At 41.7% G+C, this 19,322-nt stretch overlaps 1 protein-coding gene across 50 annotated transcripts in view; it reads left to right on the forward strand.

Annotated features, from left to right (window-relative positions):
* EIF4G3 (eukaryotic translation initiation factor 4 gamma 3) overlaps positions 1-18,670 on the forward strand; it is a 375,324-nt gene extending 356,654 nt beyond the window's left edge. For all 50 annotated transcript variants that reach the window (XM_074018065.1, XM_065528583.2, XM_074018064.1 and 47 more), the window contains 5 exons: positions 1,497-1,595; positions 11,418-11,564; positions 13,146-13,227; positions 15,501-15,647; positions 17,655-18,670. In XM_074018065.1, the coding sequence (XP_073874166.1) occupies positions 1,497-1,595; positions 11,418-11,564; positions 13,146-13,227; positions 15,501-15,647; positions 17,655-17,836 (657 nt within the window). In that variant the 3' untranslated portion in view covers positions 17,837-18,670. The remainder of the gene's footprint in view (positions 1-1,496; positions 1,596-11,417; positions 11,565-13,145; positions 13,228-15,500; positions 15,648-17,654) is intronic.
* The last annotated feature ends 652 nt before the right edge of the window (positions 18,671-19,322 follow it).

Genomic DNA, 19,322 nt, shown 5'->3' on the forward strand with positions numbered 1-19,322 from the left:
GAGACCATCCTGGCCAACATGGTGAAACCCTGTCTCTACTAAAAATACAAAAATTAGCCGGGCGTGGTGGCATGCACCTGTAATCCCAGCTACTCAGGAGGCGGAGGCAGGAGAATCACTTGAACCCGGGAGGCGGAGGTTGCAGTTAGCCAAGATCATGCCACTGCACTCCAGCCTGGCAACAGAGCAAGACTCCATCTCAAAAAAAAAACAAGAACAAAAACTCACATTCTGGCCGGCACAGTGGCTCATGCCTGTAATCCCAGCACCTTGGGAGGCCGAGGCGGGTGGATCACTTGAGGTCAGGAGTTGGAGACCAGCCTGGCCAACATGGCGAAATCCCATCTCTACTAAAAATACAAAAATTAGCCAGATGTGGTGGCAGGCACCTGTAATCCCAGCTGCTTGGGAGGCTGAGGCAGGAGAATCACTTGAATCTGGGAGGTGGAGGTTGGAGTGAGCTGAGATCGTGCCACTGCGTTTCAACCTGAGCTACAGAAAGAGACTCTGTCTCAAAAATTAATAATAATAACTAAAAATAAAACTCACATTCTTACTTTTATGTGTAGAAACAGCACAACCCTACTTCTAAATAAAACTAAATTCTCATAGAGTATAAGCTTTGGAGCTAGATTCCTGGGTTCAAATTCTGGTTCCACCATATTTTCAGCTGTGCCTTGGACAAGTTACTCTATGAAGTAATTAATATATGCCTCTCAGGTGACAGCCACAGCCTCAGACCTGGCACTTTCCTTTTCACTGTGACTTTCTCCAGCTAGAGGACTTGCACCTCTTCACGTTTTTCTACCTGACAACAGCTCTTCTTTATTGTCTCTCTTGGGCTCAACCTTGTGCTTCTTGCCCTTGAAACACTTCTCATTCCTGGTTCAGGAACAACAGCTGCCTTAAGCCTCCTTGTATCAGGCAGCATCGCTGTGATCTATTACAAAGAGGGATTCTAGTGAGGCTTCTCGAATGGCTTTAATAGCAGATACATACAGAGCTATCTACGAAAAGACACAGTGTGGAATTTATAAACTCTATGTATTGGACTTTTTTTGATGTTTATATTTATAAACCCCAAATAACCAGCTTGTAGCTCCCCAGATTAGTCACCTCATAAATAAAGTATTTAACCTTAAGCAGCTGTACTTCAATTATTCACCATTATATTTATATGCATTCAGACATAGTTTGAAAGTCACAGGTCTTAAGAGATTAACTTTTTATCAGCGAGGAAAAGTTTGTTTTTGAGACGGGTCTTGCTGTGTGTGTTGCCTGGTCTAGACGCACACTCCTGGGTGAAAGCTATCTTCCCACCTCAGCCTCCCAAGTAGCTAGGACTACAGGTGTACACCACCATGCCCCACTGGAAAAGTTTTGATTTTTTAGCTTTTTGGGTTTTGCACTCTTTGACTTCAGGCAAATCTTTTTTTTTTTTTTCTATTTCTTCTTCCACTGTGAAAGTAAATGGATTGAATTTATCTCTATTTTAGAGCCATAAGAAAGTGGGAGCCTTATGGAGGGAGGCTGACCTCAGCTGGAAGGACTTTTTACCAGAAGGAGAAGATGTACATAATTTTCTTTTGGAGCAGGTAAGAACAAGGCTTACCTTTTGCTGTTTGATAGTTGATCTGTTTCATAGAGGAAATGAAGGTAATTGCCTTCGTATTCCAGTCATTAAAATTACATCAAAATAGGAATTTTGGTAAAGATGTCATTTTAAGTTCATGCTTTTTTTTTTTTTTTTTTTTTTTTTTTTTGAGACGCAGTCTTGCTCTGCCGCCCAGGCTGGAGTGCAGTGGCCGGATCTCAGCTCACTGCAGGCTCCGCCTCCCAGGTTCACGCAATTCTCCTGCCTCAGCCTCCCCAGTAGCTGGGACTACAGGCACCCGCCACCTCGCCCGGCTAGTTTTTTGTATTTTTTAGTAGAGACGGGGTTTCACCGTGTCAGCCAGGATGGTCTCGATCTCCTGACCTCGTGATCCGCCCGCCTCGGCCTCCCAAAGTGCTGGGATTACAGGCTTGAGCCACCGCGCCCGGCCAAGTTCATGCTTTTAAAGCCACTCTGCAACTGTGTGGTCATCAGATGATTGATGTTTAAAAGAAGAAAATGTAAAAGACTTAGCAACCTGTAGAAAAACAAGCTCCAGGAAGCAGAAATGAAGTTGACAAGTAAAGCAGGGTGACAGAGCCAAAGCTGTCTCCTGATTTCTGGGTCTGATGGCAGGCAGAAGCAGCCAGAAGTTATTCTGTGGGGAATGGAGACTTGTTATTATAAGGTGGAAGATTAGAGACAAGCTTATAACTTGAAACTGCACAGGTAAATAAGTGCAAGGAAGTAGACACAGTCTTATACTCAGGGTATAAGACCCAGGCTATAAGTCTTATACCCTTATACTTAGCTATCCCGCCTACTGACTTGGTAACTAAATCCAGAAATCTACAAAACAGAAGACCCCATGGTCAGTATAATCTGGTCCTACAGGAGGATTTGTAGGCTGTTAGATTGAGGTAACCATAAAACAAATTAGATCAAGAAAAGTAACAGAAAGAAAACAAAACTCTCTCAAAACGTTACTGAAAATCGAAATCTTAAAACTCATGAGGAAAACTAAAGCTAAGACAGCCAACAAAATCAGGAATAAGGAGAAGAAAAAATCACCGTAGATAAAAAGAGAACAAGAATGCAATCTGAAAATGACTTTAAAATAAGTATATTGTTCTGGATAAAGACATTATATTAGGTTGCTATGCACATTAGCTTTCTTTTTGGTTGTAGTCTAGAACACTGAAGAACTTTCTTGCCACAGCAATAAGAACCTGCGTGAAGCATAACTTCTGATGTGTTGCTGGACTCAGAAGAGGTGGAAGTAATTTCCTTCAAAGGGACAAAAAGAATTAATGAGGGGGAAAAGCCAGAGATGAAACCTGAACTATGAATAGTAATTACATGTGAAAGGCATCTTGCCCAAAGGACACATAGCCCAATGGGAAGATACTATTACAAATGATGTCAGATGTCATGGAAAAAGTTGACTTAGTCCCAGTTCAGTATTACCTTGGCTCCCAGAAGAAGCAAATCAAAATGCTCTTTGGAGAAACATCCTCAACTTAGGTCCCCTTATTTTCTACAAATACAAGTTATCTAAATATATGAGTTGACACTGGTGTTCATTTAGCATACAATTAAAGAAGTAAAGATAAAAGTAAACAGACAATAAGTAGTAGATTTAGATCCCATGGACTTGAGGTAATGGAATTATCATTCAGAATATAAAACAATACCATATTAAAGAGAAGAAATCACAAAAATGAGCAAACAAGAGACTAGTCAAAATGGTTAAAGAGATTTGGAAAAAAAAAAAAAAAAAGGTTGGGTGCAGTGGCTCATGCCTATAATCCTAGCACTTTGGGAGGCTGAGGCAAGAGAATCTCTTGAAGCCAGGAGTTGGAGATCAGCCTGGACAACATAGTGAGACCTGTCTCTACTAAAAAAAAATTAGCGGGGCCTGGCGCAGTGGCTCACGCCTATAATCCCAGCACTTTGGGAGGCCGAGACAGGCGGATCATGAGGTCAGGAGATCGAGACCATCCTGGCTAACACGGTGAAAACCCGTCTCTACTAAAATACAGAAAAAAAAAATTAGCCGGGCGTGGTGATGGGTGCCTGTAGTCCAGCTACTCAGGAGGCTGAGGCAGGAGAATGGCATGAACCCGGGAGGCGGAGCTTGCAGTGAGCCGAGATCACTCCACTGCACTCCAGCCTGGACGACAGAGCGAGACTCCGTCTCAAAAAAAAAAAAAAATATTAGCTGGGTGTATTGGTGCACCTGTAGTCCTAAGCTACTCAAGAGACTGAGGCAGAAGGATCACTAGAACCTGTGAGTTTAAGGCTGCAGTGAGATATGATCACACCACTGCACTCCAACCTGAGAGACAAAGCGAGAGCCTGTCAAAAAAAAACAAAACAAAAAACAAATAAACAAAAGCCACACACACACACACACACACCCCAAAATCTGTAGGTAGCTATCTAAGATATGTTGATACGTTAGGAGATTTGGAGGAAAGAATGAGAGACCATCTAAACTATCTTAATTGGAGTCCCAGAAGGAAAATTAGCCTGAATGGAGAAGAGGCAATATTTGAAGAGACAGTGGCTGAGACTTCTAGAAGTGATAAAATATACAAATCTATAATGAAAGTCCATATATGCCATACAGGATAATTATATTTTAGTGAAACTGCATAATACCAAAGACAAATGAAAGATTTTAAAGAAACTGGAAAGAAGAAGCACATTACCTATCTGCCTCCCCCTCAAAAAAAAAATACACAAAAAAATAGACTTTGCAATAGGAACCATGAAAGCCAGAAGATGGTAGAATAATCTCACAGTGCTGAGAAACGAACAGTAAATTTAGAATTGCCTGTGCAGCTAATCTAACCTTTAAGAATTAGGGCAATGCACACTAAGAAACTTAACAACATACTTCTAAATACACATGGGTCAAAGAAGCAATGAAAAAGGATAGTAAAAAACATTTTTAACTGAATGAAAACGAAAACACAACATGTCATTGATATTTAGAAAAGAAGAAAGGTCAATAACCTCAGCTTCAGCCTTAAGAAATTAGAAAAATAAGGCCGGACACAACGGCTCATGCCTATAATCCCAACACTTTGGGAGGCCAAGGCAGGAGGATTGCTTGAGCCCAGGACCTTGAGAGACCAGCCCAGGCAACACAGCAAGACCCTACAACCAAAAAAAAAAAAACAGAAACAAAAGAAAGAAAGACATTAGAACAATAAGAGCAAATGAAGCTCCAAGTAAATAGAATAAAGGAAATAATAAACATTTTATCAGAAATCAATGAAATAGAAGACTTTTTAGAGAAAAACCAGTGAAATCAAAAGCTGGTTCTCCGGGAGGCGGAAGTTACAGTGAGCTGAGATTGCGCCATTGCACTCCAGCCTGGACAAAAGGGCGAGACTCCGTCTCGGAAAGAAAAAAAAAGCCTGTACTTTGAGAAGATAAAAGTGATACCTCTAGCAAGATTGATCAGGAAAAAAAGTTTAAAAAGAAGGTACAGGCCGGGCGCGGTGGCTCAAGCCTGTAATCCCAGCACTTTGGGAGGCCGAGACGGGTGGATCACGAGGTCAGGAGATCGAGACCATCCTGGCTAACACGGTGAAACCCCGTCTCTACTAAAAATACAAAACATTAGCCGGGCGAGGTGGCGGGCGCCTGTAGTTCCAGCTACTCGGGAGGCTGAGGCAGGAGAATGGCGTGAACCCGGGAGGCGGAGCTTGCAGTGAGCTGAGATCCGGCCACTGCACTCCAGCCTGGGCGGCAGAGCCAGACTCTGTCTCAAAAAAAAAAAAAAAAAAAAAAAAAAAGAAGGTACATATTGCTGATATCTGGAATGAAAGCGGTAACATCAACACAGATTCTGTACATAAAAGTGGGTGAGGAAATTTTATGAATAATCTTTATGTCAATAAATACATCAGCCAGGCATGGTGGCTCATGCCTGTAATTCCAGCACTTTGAGAGGCCAAGGCTCAAATTGCTTGAGCCTAGGAGTTCAAGACCAACCTGGGCAACATGGTAAAATCCCATCTCTACAAAAAGTACAAAAATAAGCCAGGCATGGTGGTACATGCCTGTAATCATAGCTACTCAAGAGGCTGAGGTGGGAGGATTGATTGAGCCTGGGAGGTCAAGGCTACAGTGAGCTGTAATCCTGTCACTACACTCCAGCCTAGATAGCAGAGTGAGACCCTGTCTTCAAAAAGAAGTAACTCTAGTTGAATACATCGATGTAGTTGAACTAGTTGAAATGAACACATTTTTCTTTCTTTTTTTTTTTTTTTTTTTTTTGAGACAGAGTTTTGCTCTTGTTGCCCAGGCTGGAGTGCAATGGCATGATCTTGGCTCACCATAACCTCAGGAGAACATAAGTGATTCTCCTGCTTCAGCCTCCCAAGTAGCTGGGATTACAGGCATGTGCCACCACGCCTGGCTAATTTTGTATTTTTTGTAGAGATGGGGTTTCTCCATGTTGGTCAGGCTAGTGTCGAACTCCTGACCTCAGGTGATCCGCCTGCCTCGGCTTCCCAAAGTGCTGGGATTACAAGGGTGAGCTGCTGCGCTCAGCCACAAATTTCTTAAAAGATACAGACTACTAGAGCTGTCTCAAGAGATGGATAACCTGCATATCTATTAAAGAAATTGAATTCATAGTTAAAAGTATTCCCACAAAACAAGTCCAGGCTTAAATGGTTTCACTGGTAAACTCTACCAAACATTCAAAGCGGAAATAATACCCATTTAACAAAAGAGTTGTACAACTATTCAGAATATTGAAGAGGAGCAGGTACTTCTATAAGGCCAGCATTAGTCTGATACCAAAACCAAAGACATTTCAAAAATCTGTAGAGCAATATAATCTCATGAACATTGAGAAATTGAACAATGAGATCACTTAGACTCTGGAGGGGGAACATCACACACTGGGGCCTATTATGGGGAGGGGGAGGGGAGAGATGGCACAGGGAGTTATACGTGATATTTACATCTACAATGTAATTTGCATTTACATTTACAATGACGAGTTGATGGGTGCTGACGAGTTGGTGGATGCAGCACACCAACACGGCACAGGTATACATATGTAACAAACCTGCACGTTGTGCACATGTACCCTAGAACTTAAAGTATAATAAAAAAAATTGAGAAAAAATTCCCAATACAATTTTAGAAAATCAAATCCAACAATATATAATAAGAGTAACACATTATAATAAGGTAGGATTGGCTGGGCATGGTGGCTCACGCCTGTAATCCCAGCACTTTGGGAGGCCGAGGTGGGCAGATCACGAGGTCAGGAGTTCGAGACCAGCCTGGCCAACATGGTGAAACCCTGTCTCTACTAAAAATACAAAAATTAGCCGGGTGTGATAGCACGTGCCTGTAATCCCAGCTACTCGGGAGGCTAAGGCAGGAGAATTGCTTGAACCCAGGAGGCAGAGGTTGCAGTGAGCCAAGATCACATTACTGCACTCCAGCTCTGGGTGACAGAGGAAGACTCTGTATCAGGAAAAAAAAAAAAAAATAATAATAATAATAATAATAACGATGTAAGGTTTATCCCAGAAATGTAAGGTGGGTTTAATATTTGAAAATTGATGTATACATAATAGGGAAGATGGTGAAGTATACATAATAGGGAAGATGGTGAAGTATACATAATAGGGAAGTATACGTAATAGGGAAGGTGGTGAAGCTCCAGGATTCAGTCCCTCCACTGACACAACTATTGAACTGGCAAGATCTGTTAAAGCCAACTGTTTTGGAACTGTGGAGTCTGGTTAAATACATGCATTATCAACACCAGGGAAATGCATGATGAAAAGAGTCTGATAAATTTCAGTGAATTTAGGAATTTTGCATAGAACCTACCAGCACCCAGCCCTGTGGCAGACCGCTAGGAAATTGGCATCACACCATTTCTGGTGCAGCTTGCTGGTGCCAGGTTGAATAATAAGGACTTCATTTTCCAAGGATTGGCGTTGTGTCTTTTAATCTGCCTGGCAGTTGACTGAGAGGCCAGTGCTGGGGCTGGCTGTTATTTCAATCCTTTCCAACTAAAGTAGCTTTTAGGGCTGTAACTATCAAAGTATTTAAGCAGTAGTGTTATGGGATCTCTGGGGTGTTGATTTTTTTGGCCAGAAACCTCTGTGACCATGGCACCTTTGCCTGAGTTCTCGTCCTGTGTCCAGGAAGAATGAGGTATGCAAACAAGTGAAGGGTGAAGAGGAGTTTTAGTGTTAGAACAGCTCAGAGGAGTGGGTAGCGGATCACGAGGTCAGGAGTTCGAGACCAGCCTGGCCAACATGGTGAAACCTCGTCTCTAATAAAAATACAAAAATTAGCTGGGTGTGGTAGCACACGCCTGTGATCCCACGTGCCTGTAATCTGCCATCACGGCTCTGGAGAGGATAGCTCCTCTCCACAGGCAGGTCATTTGGACATTTCTGCACGTCTCTGAGGCTCTCAGTGGAGAGGGTAGCTCCTCTCTGCTGGCAGGTCATCTCTGTAGCTCTCAGCAGAGAAGGCATTCTTCTCTGCAGCTGGTCCTCCCATCATCTCTCTGCCCTCTTTGTCCTCTGGCCATCTTCTGCCCTGCTCTGGCTAAGCCCAGGGCTTTTATACCTCAGAGGGGAGGAAATGCATGGCGACTGGTCCATAGGCAGCCATGGTTGGGCCTGGAAGAGGCACCATGATGCCCCACTCCAGTCTGCTGGACTGGCACCCCAGCCTTTAGTTCCTCCCTGGCCTGAGGGTGGGGCCTTACTGGGGACCCTGCCCCCTTCTACCCGGGACTCTGTCTGCCTCCTGCTGCCATTCATGGCCCTGGGGCTTGGTCCCAACCCCACTCCAAGATCAGAGAGCAGACACCCCTGAGCCTGCAGGGACAGGGGGTCCTTCCTGGGGCACCTGAGAGTGCAGACTGCGGAGATGCCCAGGTTCCTGCATGCCTGGGAGGCAGCCACAGCTGCACCCCAGAGCTCCCACCCCACCAACTCAGAAGAGGCAGGGCTCTCCCTTGTCCCGTCTCCTGCCTGCTTTGTGGAACGGGAGGCGCAGGTCTGCAGCCGCGGGTCAGGCAGCTGTGACAGCACCCAGGAGGGGAGATCCTGCCTGTTCCCTGATCCCCCAAGAGCACAGAGAGGCTCGGATCCATAGCTGCAGTTTGGGTGACTCTAGGAGGGCAGGGCTTCTGCCTGTTCCATAGAGCAGGAGGCCTGGGTCTACAGCTGTGGTTTGGGTGGCTGCAGTAGCACACGCAGCTCCCATCCCAACTCAGAAGGGACAGGGCTCCCACCAGCTCCATGCAGTGTACAGCACCAGCTGCGCCTCCCTCCTGCAGCCAGCGTAATGGCAGCAGCCACTGCCATCAATAGTATCTCTCTCTCTCTCTCTGTCTCTCTCTCTTTCTCTTATCTCTCTCCTCTCCTCTCCCCTCTCTCCTCTTTCCTCCTCCTCCACTCCCTCTCCCTGACTCCTCTTTTTCCTTAAATTTAACTTTTATTTTAAGGTCGGGGTACATTTGCAGGTTTGTTATATAGGTAAACTTGTGTCAAGAGGGTTTGTTGTACAGATTATTTTGTCATCCAGGTATTAAGCCTAGTACCTATTATTTTCCCTGATCTTCTCCCTCCTCCCAACCTCTGCCCTCTGATAGGTTCGTGTGTGTTGTTCCACTCTATGTGTCCATGTGTTGTCACCATTTAGCTCCCACCTATGAGTGAGAACACGCAGTATTTGATTTTTTGTTCCTGCATTAGTTGGCTAAGGATCACTTGGCCTGGGAGGTCAAGGCTACGGTGAGCCATGGTAGTGCCACTGCACTGTAACCTGGGCAAAAGAGCAAGACCCTGTCTAAATAAATAAATAAATATGAGACTTCAGTTTAAAAGAAAAAAAAAGCAATCAGAGGTCAAGGCTGCAGTGAGCTGTGCTAGTGCCATTGCACTGTAACCTGGGTGAAAGAGGAAGACTGTGTCTAAATAAATAAATATTTTTTTTCTTTCAGTTTAAAAGAAAAAAAGGCAAAATAATATATACATAATAAAATGAATATATAAAAGTGTTTAGAGTATAGTTTGAAAAATGAGGTTGAAAAAAACTTGGCCTGTATCTTGACTTAAAGATAAAGCTTAAAGAGCTTATGGCCTTAATGTTGTGGTTTTTTGCATATATTGGAGCATCATGGATTGGATATGTAGTTAACCAATACTGAATCAGAAAAACTGTTTGTAATATTGAGCCACGTTTCTAAAACCTTATGGAACTGGGTGCAGTGGTACACACTGTAGTCTCAGCTGCTCGGGAGGCTGAGGCAGGAGGATCTTTGAGTCCCAGAGTTCAAGTCCAACCTAGCAACATGAGACCTCAAGTCAAAAATAAATAAATAATAAAACCTTATTGGGAAGTATCATTTAGAGATGCTACATAAGTGGTAGAAATGGAACAATCAGATGACAGAATTCAAGACAGTGGTTTTCACTTTGTGGATTGGGGATAGGGTACAGGACTATACCAGAGTATTCAAGGGTATTAGAGAAAACCTAATGTGAGTAATCCTTAGTATATTCATCTTTATGGTTTTTGTGTAAAGAAGCCACATGAAGCAAGGCATACGTACATACCTCATTTCTTTAGTCCCTTGAAAATTATGAATAATTTTGATTATAGATTTTTTTTTTCTTTTTGAGACAGGATCTCACCCTACTGCCAGGCTGCAATGCAGTGACAGCTCACTGCAGCCTCAACCTCCCATGCTCAAGCAATCCTCCCATCTCAGCCTCCTGAATAGCTGGGACAACACGCCACAACACCTGGCTAATTTTGGTATTTGTTTTGGTAGAGACGGGGTTTTGCCATGTTGCCCAGGCTGGTCTCAAACTCCTGGACTCATACACTTCTCCTGCCTTGGCCTCCCAAAGTGCTGGAATTAATGGCATGAGCCACTGCATCCAGACTGATTATAGATTTTTTAAAACTATGTATCTACGTGCTAAACAATTACAGCATCATTTCTCACACCTATATTCAAAATGGCCATAACTTAACAAAGCCAAAACTATCGAGTTTTGATACCAATACTAATATTAAACTATAGGTTTAATATTAACCTAATATTAACCTATCGAGTTTGCTGAGTACCAATACTAATGTTAAACCATAGGTTGCAGAAAGGGAGTGAAACTTTACCCTTTTCTAGGGCTCCTATCCTGCCTTAAAGAGCTATGTTGCAGCTAAGGGGAAGATTGAAGCTCAAGATTATTTGCATGTAACCATAGCCTAGAGATAATTATAGGGGGTTTATTTCCTTCCTTTTTAAGATACACAGTATGAGAAGTTGGAAAAATATTCAGAAGGATAGTGGACTACAGTCTTTCAAAACTATAATACAAACAGGTTGGGCGTGGTGAGTCGTGCCTGTAATCCCAGTACTTTGGGAGGCCAAGGAGGGCGGATTGCTTGAGCTCAGGAGCTCAAGACCAGCCTGGGCAACATGGCGAGACCCCTTCTCTACTAAAAATACAAAAAAATAGCCAACTGTGGTAGTGCAGGTCTGGAGTCCCAGCTATTCAGGAGGCTGAGGTGGGAGGATTGCTTGAGCCCGTGATGTGGAAGTTGCAGTGAGCCAAACTCCAGCCTGGGTGACAGAGCAAGACCCTGTCTCAAAAAAGAAACAACTACAAACATAAAATAGCCTCTGCTGATCATTCTGATTCCGTGTAAAATAGAAGACATAACCTATGACTTTGTTCTTCTCTCAGGATGATAATAACATAGAATTATATTAATATATTAATATGTTCCTCCTTTTATGTTTCAGAAGTTGGACTTCATAGAGTCTGACAGTCCCTGTTCCTCTGAAGCACTTTCAAAGAAAGAATTGTCTGCCGAAGAGCTGTATAAGCGACTCGAGAAACTCATTATTGAGGACAAAGCGAATGATGAACAGATCTTTGATTGGGTAGAGGTATAAAGACTATGTCACCTTCCCTGATATCTCTAAGGAAAGATTCTTGTGGGATCCCCTTAATTCGCTTACCTATCTGTTCACTTCATGAGTTTTTAACCTTAATGATTAGTTTTTAAATGCTTTTGTTTTGCCATCCTTAGAAAAGAGTAATATTTTTCTCACCACTTAAAGGGGTTAAGTAATGCTTGAGATTAACTTTAATTCACATTAAAATTCAGATGAAAAAGCAGTATTGGCACATGTAAAAATAGTTACATGCTTCTGAGTAAGCAGTCATTAAAATACACTGCAGTTGTGGTGTCATTCTTTCATAGATTGAGTAGATTATCTTAATATGGATTATTTATTGGTGAATAAAATATGTTTTTAAGTGGTTGTACTTCCAAATGTACAAGTACTTAACACTGTATAATTGAACGAGTAGCGGATAGGCCGTGGGGAGGACCCTGAAAAGTAAATACTCTTAATTCAAATATTTGCATATAGAACTGGCAATAGCCAAATTATTTTTCAATGAATTGGATATTTAATTTTAGCAAGAATGTGCAAAAATGTGACTCATGTGGTCCGGACGTGATGGCTCATGCCTGTAATCCCAGCACTTTGAGAGGCCAAGGTGGGCAGATCACAAGGTCAGGAGTTTGAGACTAGCCTGGCCAACATAGTGTAACGTCTGTACTAAAAGTACTAAAAAATTAGCTGGGCGTGGTGGCAGGCGCCTGTAGTCCCAGCTACTCGGGAGGCTGAGGCAGGAGAATCGCTTGAACCTGGGAGGCAGAGGTTGCAGTGAGCTGAGATCGCACCACTGCACTCCAGCCTGCGTGACAGTGTGAGACTCTGTCTCAAAAAACAAAAAAAAGTGACTCATCTGTTGTTCTTAGTGCCAGATTGGTCCTGATTTTCAGGAGGATAATTTGTCTGGTGTGCAAGGATATCTTTTTTTGTTTTTCGGTCTTTTTTGAGATGGAGTTTTGCTCTTATCGCCCAGTCTGGAGTACAGTGGTGCAATTTTGGCTCACTGCAGCCTCCACCTCCCAGGTTCAAATGATTCTCCTGCCTCAACCTCTGCCTGCCACCATGCCTGGCTGATTTTTGTGTTTTTAGTAGAGACACGGTTTCATCATATTGGCCAGGCTGGTCTCGAACTCCTGACCTCAGGTGATCCGTCCTCTTCAGCCTCCCAAAGCGCTGGAATTACAGGCATGAGCCACTGCAATGGGCCTGTTTTTTGTTTTCTTGAGACTAGGTCTTGCTCTGTCACCCATGCTGTAGTACAGTGGTGCAGTCATAGCTTACTGCAGCCTCAAACTCTTGGGATCAAGCAGTCCTCCCACCTTAGTCTCCCAGGTAGCTGGGAACAGAGGCACAGGCATGTGCCACAATACCAGGGTTTTTTGTTTTGTTTTGTTTTGCTTTTGTAGAGATAGGGTCTCACTATATTGCCCAGACTGGTCTCAACTCCTAGCCTCAAGTGATCCTCCTGTCTCGGCCTCCCAAAGTGTTGGGATTACAGGCGTGATCCTCTGTGCCTGGCTAAGCAAGGTTATCTTTAATTGTTTTATTTCTTTTTGACTTCAGGCTAATCTAGACGAAAGCCAGATGAGTTCACCTACATTCCTTAGAGCTTTAATGACTGCTGTTTGTAAAGCAGCTATTATAGGTAAGTAACATTTCTGAAGGCAGCTCGTAACATCTGAAATCCCCATTATGTCAACTACTAAGCATACAGTTTGATGTTACATTGTTTTCAAAACTTGACCTATGTAGCTCACTTTTCTGTGCACTGTCCTTTCTGTCTGTGATGCCTGGTTGTCTCAAGCATGGAGACAAATAGCTCTTCCGCCTACAGAGAACCCAGATCTAACCAGCTACCACATGCCTTGCATGCTCCTTGGGTTGTTTTTTACTACATTGTGTGTAGCTTTTTCTTTATCTTTTCACCTCTAACATTCAGGGCTGCCGCCTCCTTCCAATCATGAATTACAATGAATGGGTTGAATATTCTTAATCTAATTATCAGTATAGGGTTATTCTCATCAAAAAAGTCATTTTATATAAGTACATATATGAAGAAAAAAATACCAACAGTTTGTCCTGTTCTTCATTGACTTTATTTTATATGATAAGACACTTTTACTGGTTTATGAATTATTAATATTGATAGGATTAGGATCAGTAGAAATCCTAAATATTCCAAGCTGTATACAATATTTAACATTATTCAATGAAGACATGTCTTTAGTTTCAGATAGAAATTCATACTTCTGTCACTGGAGTGAGAAAAAAAATTCATCAGCACAAAAGATGTCTCAGAATTTCAAGTCTGTCTGTATTATTTTTGAAGACAGCTTCCTGCCACTTAATATAGCTTCAGAATTGTAATTTAAGATTTACAATGACTTTATTTTCAGTGTTCTTTAATGAGATAAATAACAAAGCTAAGTAGAAAGTCTTCATGAAATTTTTAAAAATCATTTTCAGTATCCATAGAACCATCATAAGACTTTCATGTTTTAAAATTCGAGTTGGGAAGTCCAAAAGCTGTTGGTTTTTGTTTTCTTGAGATGGTGGGGGTCACTATGTTGCCCAGGCTGGACCAGAACTCCTGGGCTTAAGGGATCCTATCGCCTTAGCCTCTTGAGTAGCTGGAATTACAGGCATGAGCCATGAGGCCCAGCACAAAGTCTGCTTTTGAAAACAAAATTGTGTCTTAGTGATAACTTACAGATAATATAAGCCCTTATGTGTCTTCACACTGAGGATGCTTTTCATTTCTCAGCCCCTTTTTATCATTCCTTTCCCTCAAAAGGCCTGGCTTAGGTATGCTATCTGCCACTGCCACAGTTAATTTTTATCCTAGTAATAACAAAATGGTTCCAATTATTTTACCCTTCTGAAAAGATTTGTATTAAGTGTCACTTTAATTTCCTTTTCTAATGTTGCTTTTTTTATGTTGCTTTTTTTAAGTACTCACTTGAAATTCCTACTCTATGTTTCACTTATTTTTGATTGACAAATTATGATTGTATATGTTTATGGGGTACAATGTGATGTTTTGATATATGTGTCCAATGTGGAATGAATGAATCAAATTAATTAACATATCTATCACCTCACTTACCTTTTTTTATGGTAAGACATTTGATTAATTTTGCTTTTGTAGTTTGTCATAAAACCACTGTCACCGTTTCATTATAATTAAAGATAATTGGGTATGCTACCCCGAGGGAAACCAGCATTCAAAATACATCCCCCTCCATGTTTTTTATTATTTGTGAGAGAATGTCTCATTAATAATTTCAGAGCATTTTGGATTTCAAAATATTTGCCTTAGACCTTCTTGCCTCCTCTTCTCTTGTAGAGCCATATGGGTCCTTTGTACTCAGAAAATTGAAAATGAGCCAAGTGCAGTGGCTCATGCCTGTAATCCTACCATTTTGGGAGGCCAAGGCAGAAGGATTGCTTGAGCCCAGGAGTTCAAGACCAACTTGGGCAATATAGTGAGACCTTGTCTCTATTATTTAAAAAACTAAAAATTAAGAAGAAGAAGAAAGAGGCCAGGAGTGGTGGCTCATGCCTGTAATCCAAGCAGTTTGGGAGGCTGAGGCAGGTGGATCGCCTGAGGTCAGGAGTTCGAGACAAGCCTGACCAACATTGTGAAGCCCCATCTCTGCTAAAAATACACAAAAAGATCAGTCAGGCGTGGTGGCAAGCACCTGTAGTCCCAGCAACTTGGGAGGCTGAGACAGGATAATCGCTTGAACCTGGGAGACAGAGGTTGCAGTGAGCTGAGATCATGCCACTGCACTCCAGCCTGGGCGATAGAGCGAGACTCTGTCTCACAAAAAAAAAAGAAAAAAGAAAGAAAGAAAATTAAAGATAATTCTATGTTAACTCCTTAAATGTAATTCCTAGTTCTTCTATCATCTTTAGCCGACTCTTCTACCTTCAGAGTGGACACTGCTGTTATCAAGCAGAGAGTGCCGATCTTACTCAAGTACCTAGACTCAGATACAGAGAAGGAACTGCAAGCACTTTATGCACTACAAGCATCGATAGTAAAACTCGATCAACCTGCCAGTAAGTTTATCTCATGTTACAGTTAATCCAACCAATGAGTGAGATTTATCCAAGCCAGGACTTAGAGATGATTTAGGGTTTGAACATTGGACAATAAAAGAATCACTAATAACAAAAACTCATATAACTAACTTTAATAAATCTGAATTTGGCCGGGTGCAGTAGCTCGCGCCTGTAATCCCAGCACTTTGGGAGGCCACGGCGGGCAGCTCACTTGAGGTCAAGAGTTCAAGACCAGCCTGGCCATCATGGTGAAAACCCGTCCCTACTAAAAATACAGAAATTGGCCAGGCACAGTGGCTCACGACTGTAATCCCAGCACTTTGGAAGGCCAAGGCGGATGGATCATGAGGTCAGGAGATCGAGACCATCCTAGCTAACACAGTGAAACCCCGTCTCCACTAAAAATACAAAACATTAGCCGGGTGTGGTGGCACGCGTCTGTAATGCCAGCTACTTGGTAGGCTGAAGCAGGAGAACCGCTTGAACACAGGAGGCGGAGGTTACAGTGATCCAAGATCACGCCACTGCACTCCAGCCTGGCGACAGAGTGAGACTGTCTCAAAAAAAAAAAAAAAAAAAAATACAAAAATGGGCTAGGTGGCGTGTGCCTGTAGTCCCAGCTACTCGGGAAGCTGAGGCAAGAGAATCACTTGAACCTGGGAGGCGGAGTTTGCAGTGAGCCAAGATTGTGCCACTGCACTCCAGCCTGGGCAACAGAGCAAGACTCCATCCAAAAAAAAAAGAATTTGTTATATGCTTGTATGAAAAGATCACAACAAGAAAACTATTTAGATTAGGTTATTTCATCCCCATTCCAGGGCAGGCCTAACAAAACTTTCTACAATGATGGAAGTATATTCATACCATTGAGTATGGTAACCATGAGCCACATGTGGCAGTTCTATACTTAAATGTGTCTGTTGTGACTTAGGAACTGAATTATTGACTTTAAATTTAAATAGCCATGTTTGGCTAGTAGCTTCCATATTGGACATCACAGGTCTAGGGCATGAAGATGGTTAATGATGTTGAGGATGATACTCTAGAATCTTTAGACACCCAACAAAGACCCTAAGTATAGTTTATTTACCATGGTATATTTACTAAGGAGTTTCAGAATCGTTTTTAGTTAAGTGTTATGATTAATTCTTGGCTAATGAAACAAAGTAACCTGTACACTTAAGTCTTAGTGATACTCAGTGTTAACTAGTGATTTTTATTACATCTTGAAAATTCAGTTGGAATTTGTTAAAGTGGGCAGTACATAGCTATGAGAGAGAGCACTCAAGTAGTTCTTTGGTACTTCCTTAGTTTTGCTTTTGTAAAATTCCTTCTTCCCTAGTCCTGCTGAATCACTCTGGGAGATAAAGGAAAAGATCAAAGCAAATTATCCTTATAGTATAATTGAAGAGTCAATCTACCGTGAATCAGATAATTTGATAATATTAGCTTGACTAATATAATTACAAAGATAAATCTTTTAAAAAAGGCTGAGGCATGTGGATCACCTGAGATCAGGAGTTTGAGACCAGCCTGGCCAATATGGTGAAACCCCGTCTCTACTTAAAATACAAAAATTAGCTGACCGTGGTGGCGGGTGCCTGTAATCCCAGGTACTTGGGAGGCTGAGGCAGGAAAGTTGCTTAAACCCACAAGGTGGAGGTTGCAGTGAGCCAAGATCACACCACTGCACTCCAACCTGGGGACAGAACAAGATTGTCTCTCAAAAAAAAAAAAAAAAAAAGGAAAAAGAAAGGAAGTTCAAATTGAACAAAATAATAGGAATAAAAAATAATTTAGACTGCTTCAATATTTTTTTCCTCTCCTTTGAACAAGTTGTTGGGCTGTTTATACTGTCAAGAGCAAGTATGGTGAATTGTCATTATTGCTTTTTTCTGGGGGAATTAATGCACATTTATTCAGTCATTCATTATTTTGAAATACATTCTTTTCCTCATAACTACAGTGTCCCAAAGCTTATAGTTTATTTTCACCTCCTTGCAGATTTGCTGCGAATGTTTTTTGATTGCCTGTATGATGAGGAGGTGATCTCCGAGGATGCCTTCTACAAATGGGAGAGCAGCAAGGACCCTGCAGAGCAGAATGGGAAGGGCGTGGCCCTGAAATCTGTCACGGCATTCTTCACGTGGCTGCGGGAAGCAGAAGAGGAGTCTGAGGATAACTAAAACTTCAAATACACAAAAGGAAACAAACAATTTAAGTATTTTTTTAAAAAGTTTCACGTCTTCGCCAATCACAGTGCAGCAAGGCCAATTCTCGCAGAAACCCCCACGTGTGCACGAGTGGGAGAGGGGAAAGAGAAAAAAAGGTGATCATGGAGGAAAAAGGTACTGGAAAAAAGTAAACTTCAAACCTTAGGGCGGGAGCACTAAAACCAAAATACATGTATTATTTATAGAAAATATTTTCTGTTTTAATCTTTTCTTTTTAAACAAGGACTAAAAAAAATGTTTAGCAAAAAAAAAAAAAAAAGTTGAGAACTTTTAATTTATTTTAAGGACTGCAAATGCCAGTGTAATTTTTTAATTTGCAGTTTCTGTAAACAACTTGTATAATAGAAAAGCAGAGAAATAAATTTCCCTCCCCTTCAAGATGCACCTCATGTTTGTTTTAAGGTATAGCATTTAGTCCAGATTTGAGAAAGTTTGGGGTGAACAAGGTAAGAAAGATTTTTTTTTTTGGCATCAAATCTTTCTGCCTGCCTCTCAGCTTGCTTCAGAAAACTTAAAAAATCACAATAGTAATCAAAACATACATAACATTGAAACAGAAGGAAATGCTGTGGACCACAGAACTCCAAGAATTGTTTAAAAAAAAAAAAGTGCTACCCTGAGAAAAGTACTCTTAATATTCTGGAAATCTTTAGAGCAACTTTAAGGCTTGTAAATACATAGAACAAATATTTAAAAAAACAAAAAGAAATTGACTCAATACTATTTCTTTTCACTTTGAAAATATAAAGAACAAAATAAAGACAAACATTGCAAGTTTAAAAAAAAGTAAAGTGACTTCTCCTTTGGACAGCTGCTGCATGTGTGCCCATTCCTGGGGGTGCTGTCTGGCTATTTATTGTCTAATTCAAATCACTCCTGAGGTGAGAGAGAGAAAACGAGAGAGATTGAGAGTGTGTGTGTGTGCGTGTGTGCGCATGTATGTGCATGCACATGTATGTATGTATATGTCTCTACTCACTGAAAAGGCAAGCTACTTTGTGGGTAAGGAGGGCACTCGTGCTTGGGTGGGAATGCCCCACTGGGAGTCCAGTTAAACTTATTTCCAACACTAACTAGAAATGCATTCAGGACAGTAAACCTCAGGGCAGTCCTTTAGATAACTAAGTTTTCCACTGTATGTATCAGGACTCAGGATAATAATTCACTTGGAGACTGCCACTACCACTGATTTTAAAATCTTCCATCAATTGCCTGCAATGCTTAAGAAACCCAAAGATGTCCTCTAAAGAATGAATAAAACCAAAAGCTATGTTATGCTTTTACAAAAGTGGGGGTGGGATTTTTATAAAAGTGGGGGTGGGGTTTAAATCAAACCAATACCATGTATGAAAATCACATTGTCTGCCAACTCCAACCTCATTCAAGGCATTCTGGTGAGTATAAAGCTAACTGTGGGCCTCTGCTTTGGCCTCTGCTT

The sequence above is a fragment of the Macaca fascicularis genome, chromosome 1 (assembly GCF_037993035.2).
Source record: "Macaca fascicularis isolate 582-1 chromosome 1, T2T-MFA8v1.1".
NCBI lineage: Eukaryota > Metazoa > Chordata > Mammalia > Primates > Cercopithecidae > Macaca > Macaca fascicularis.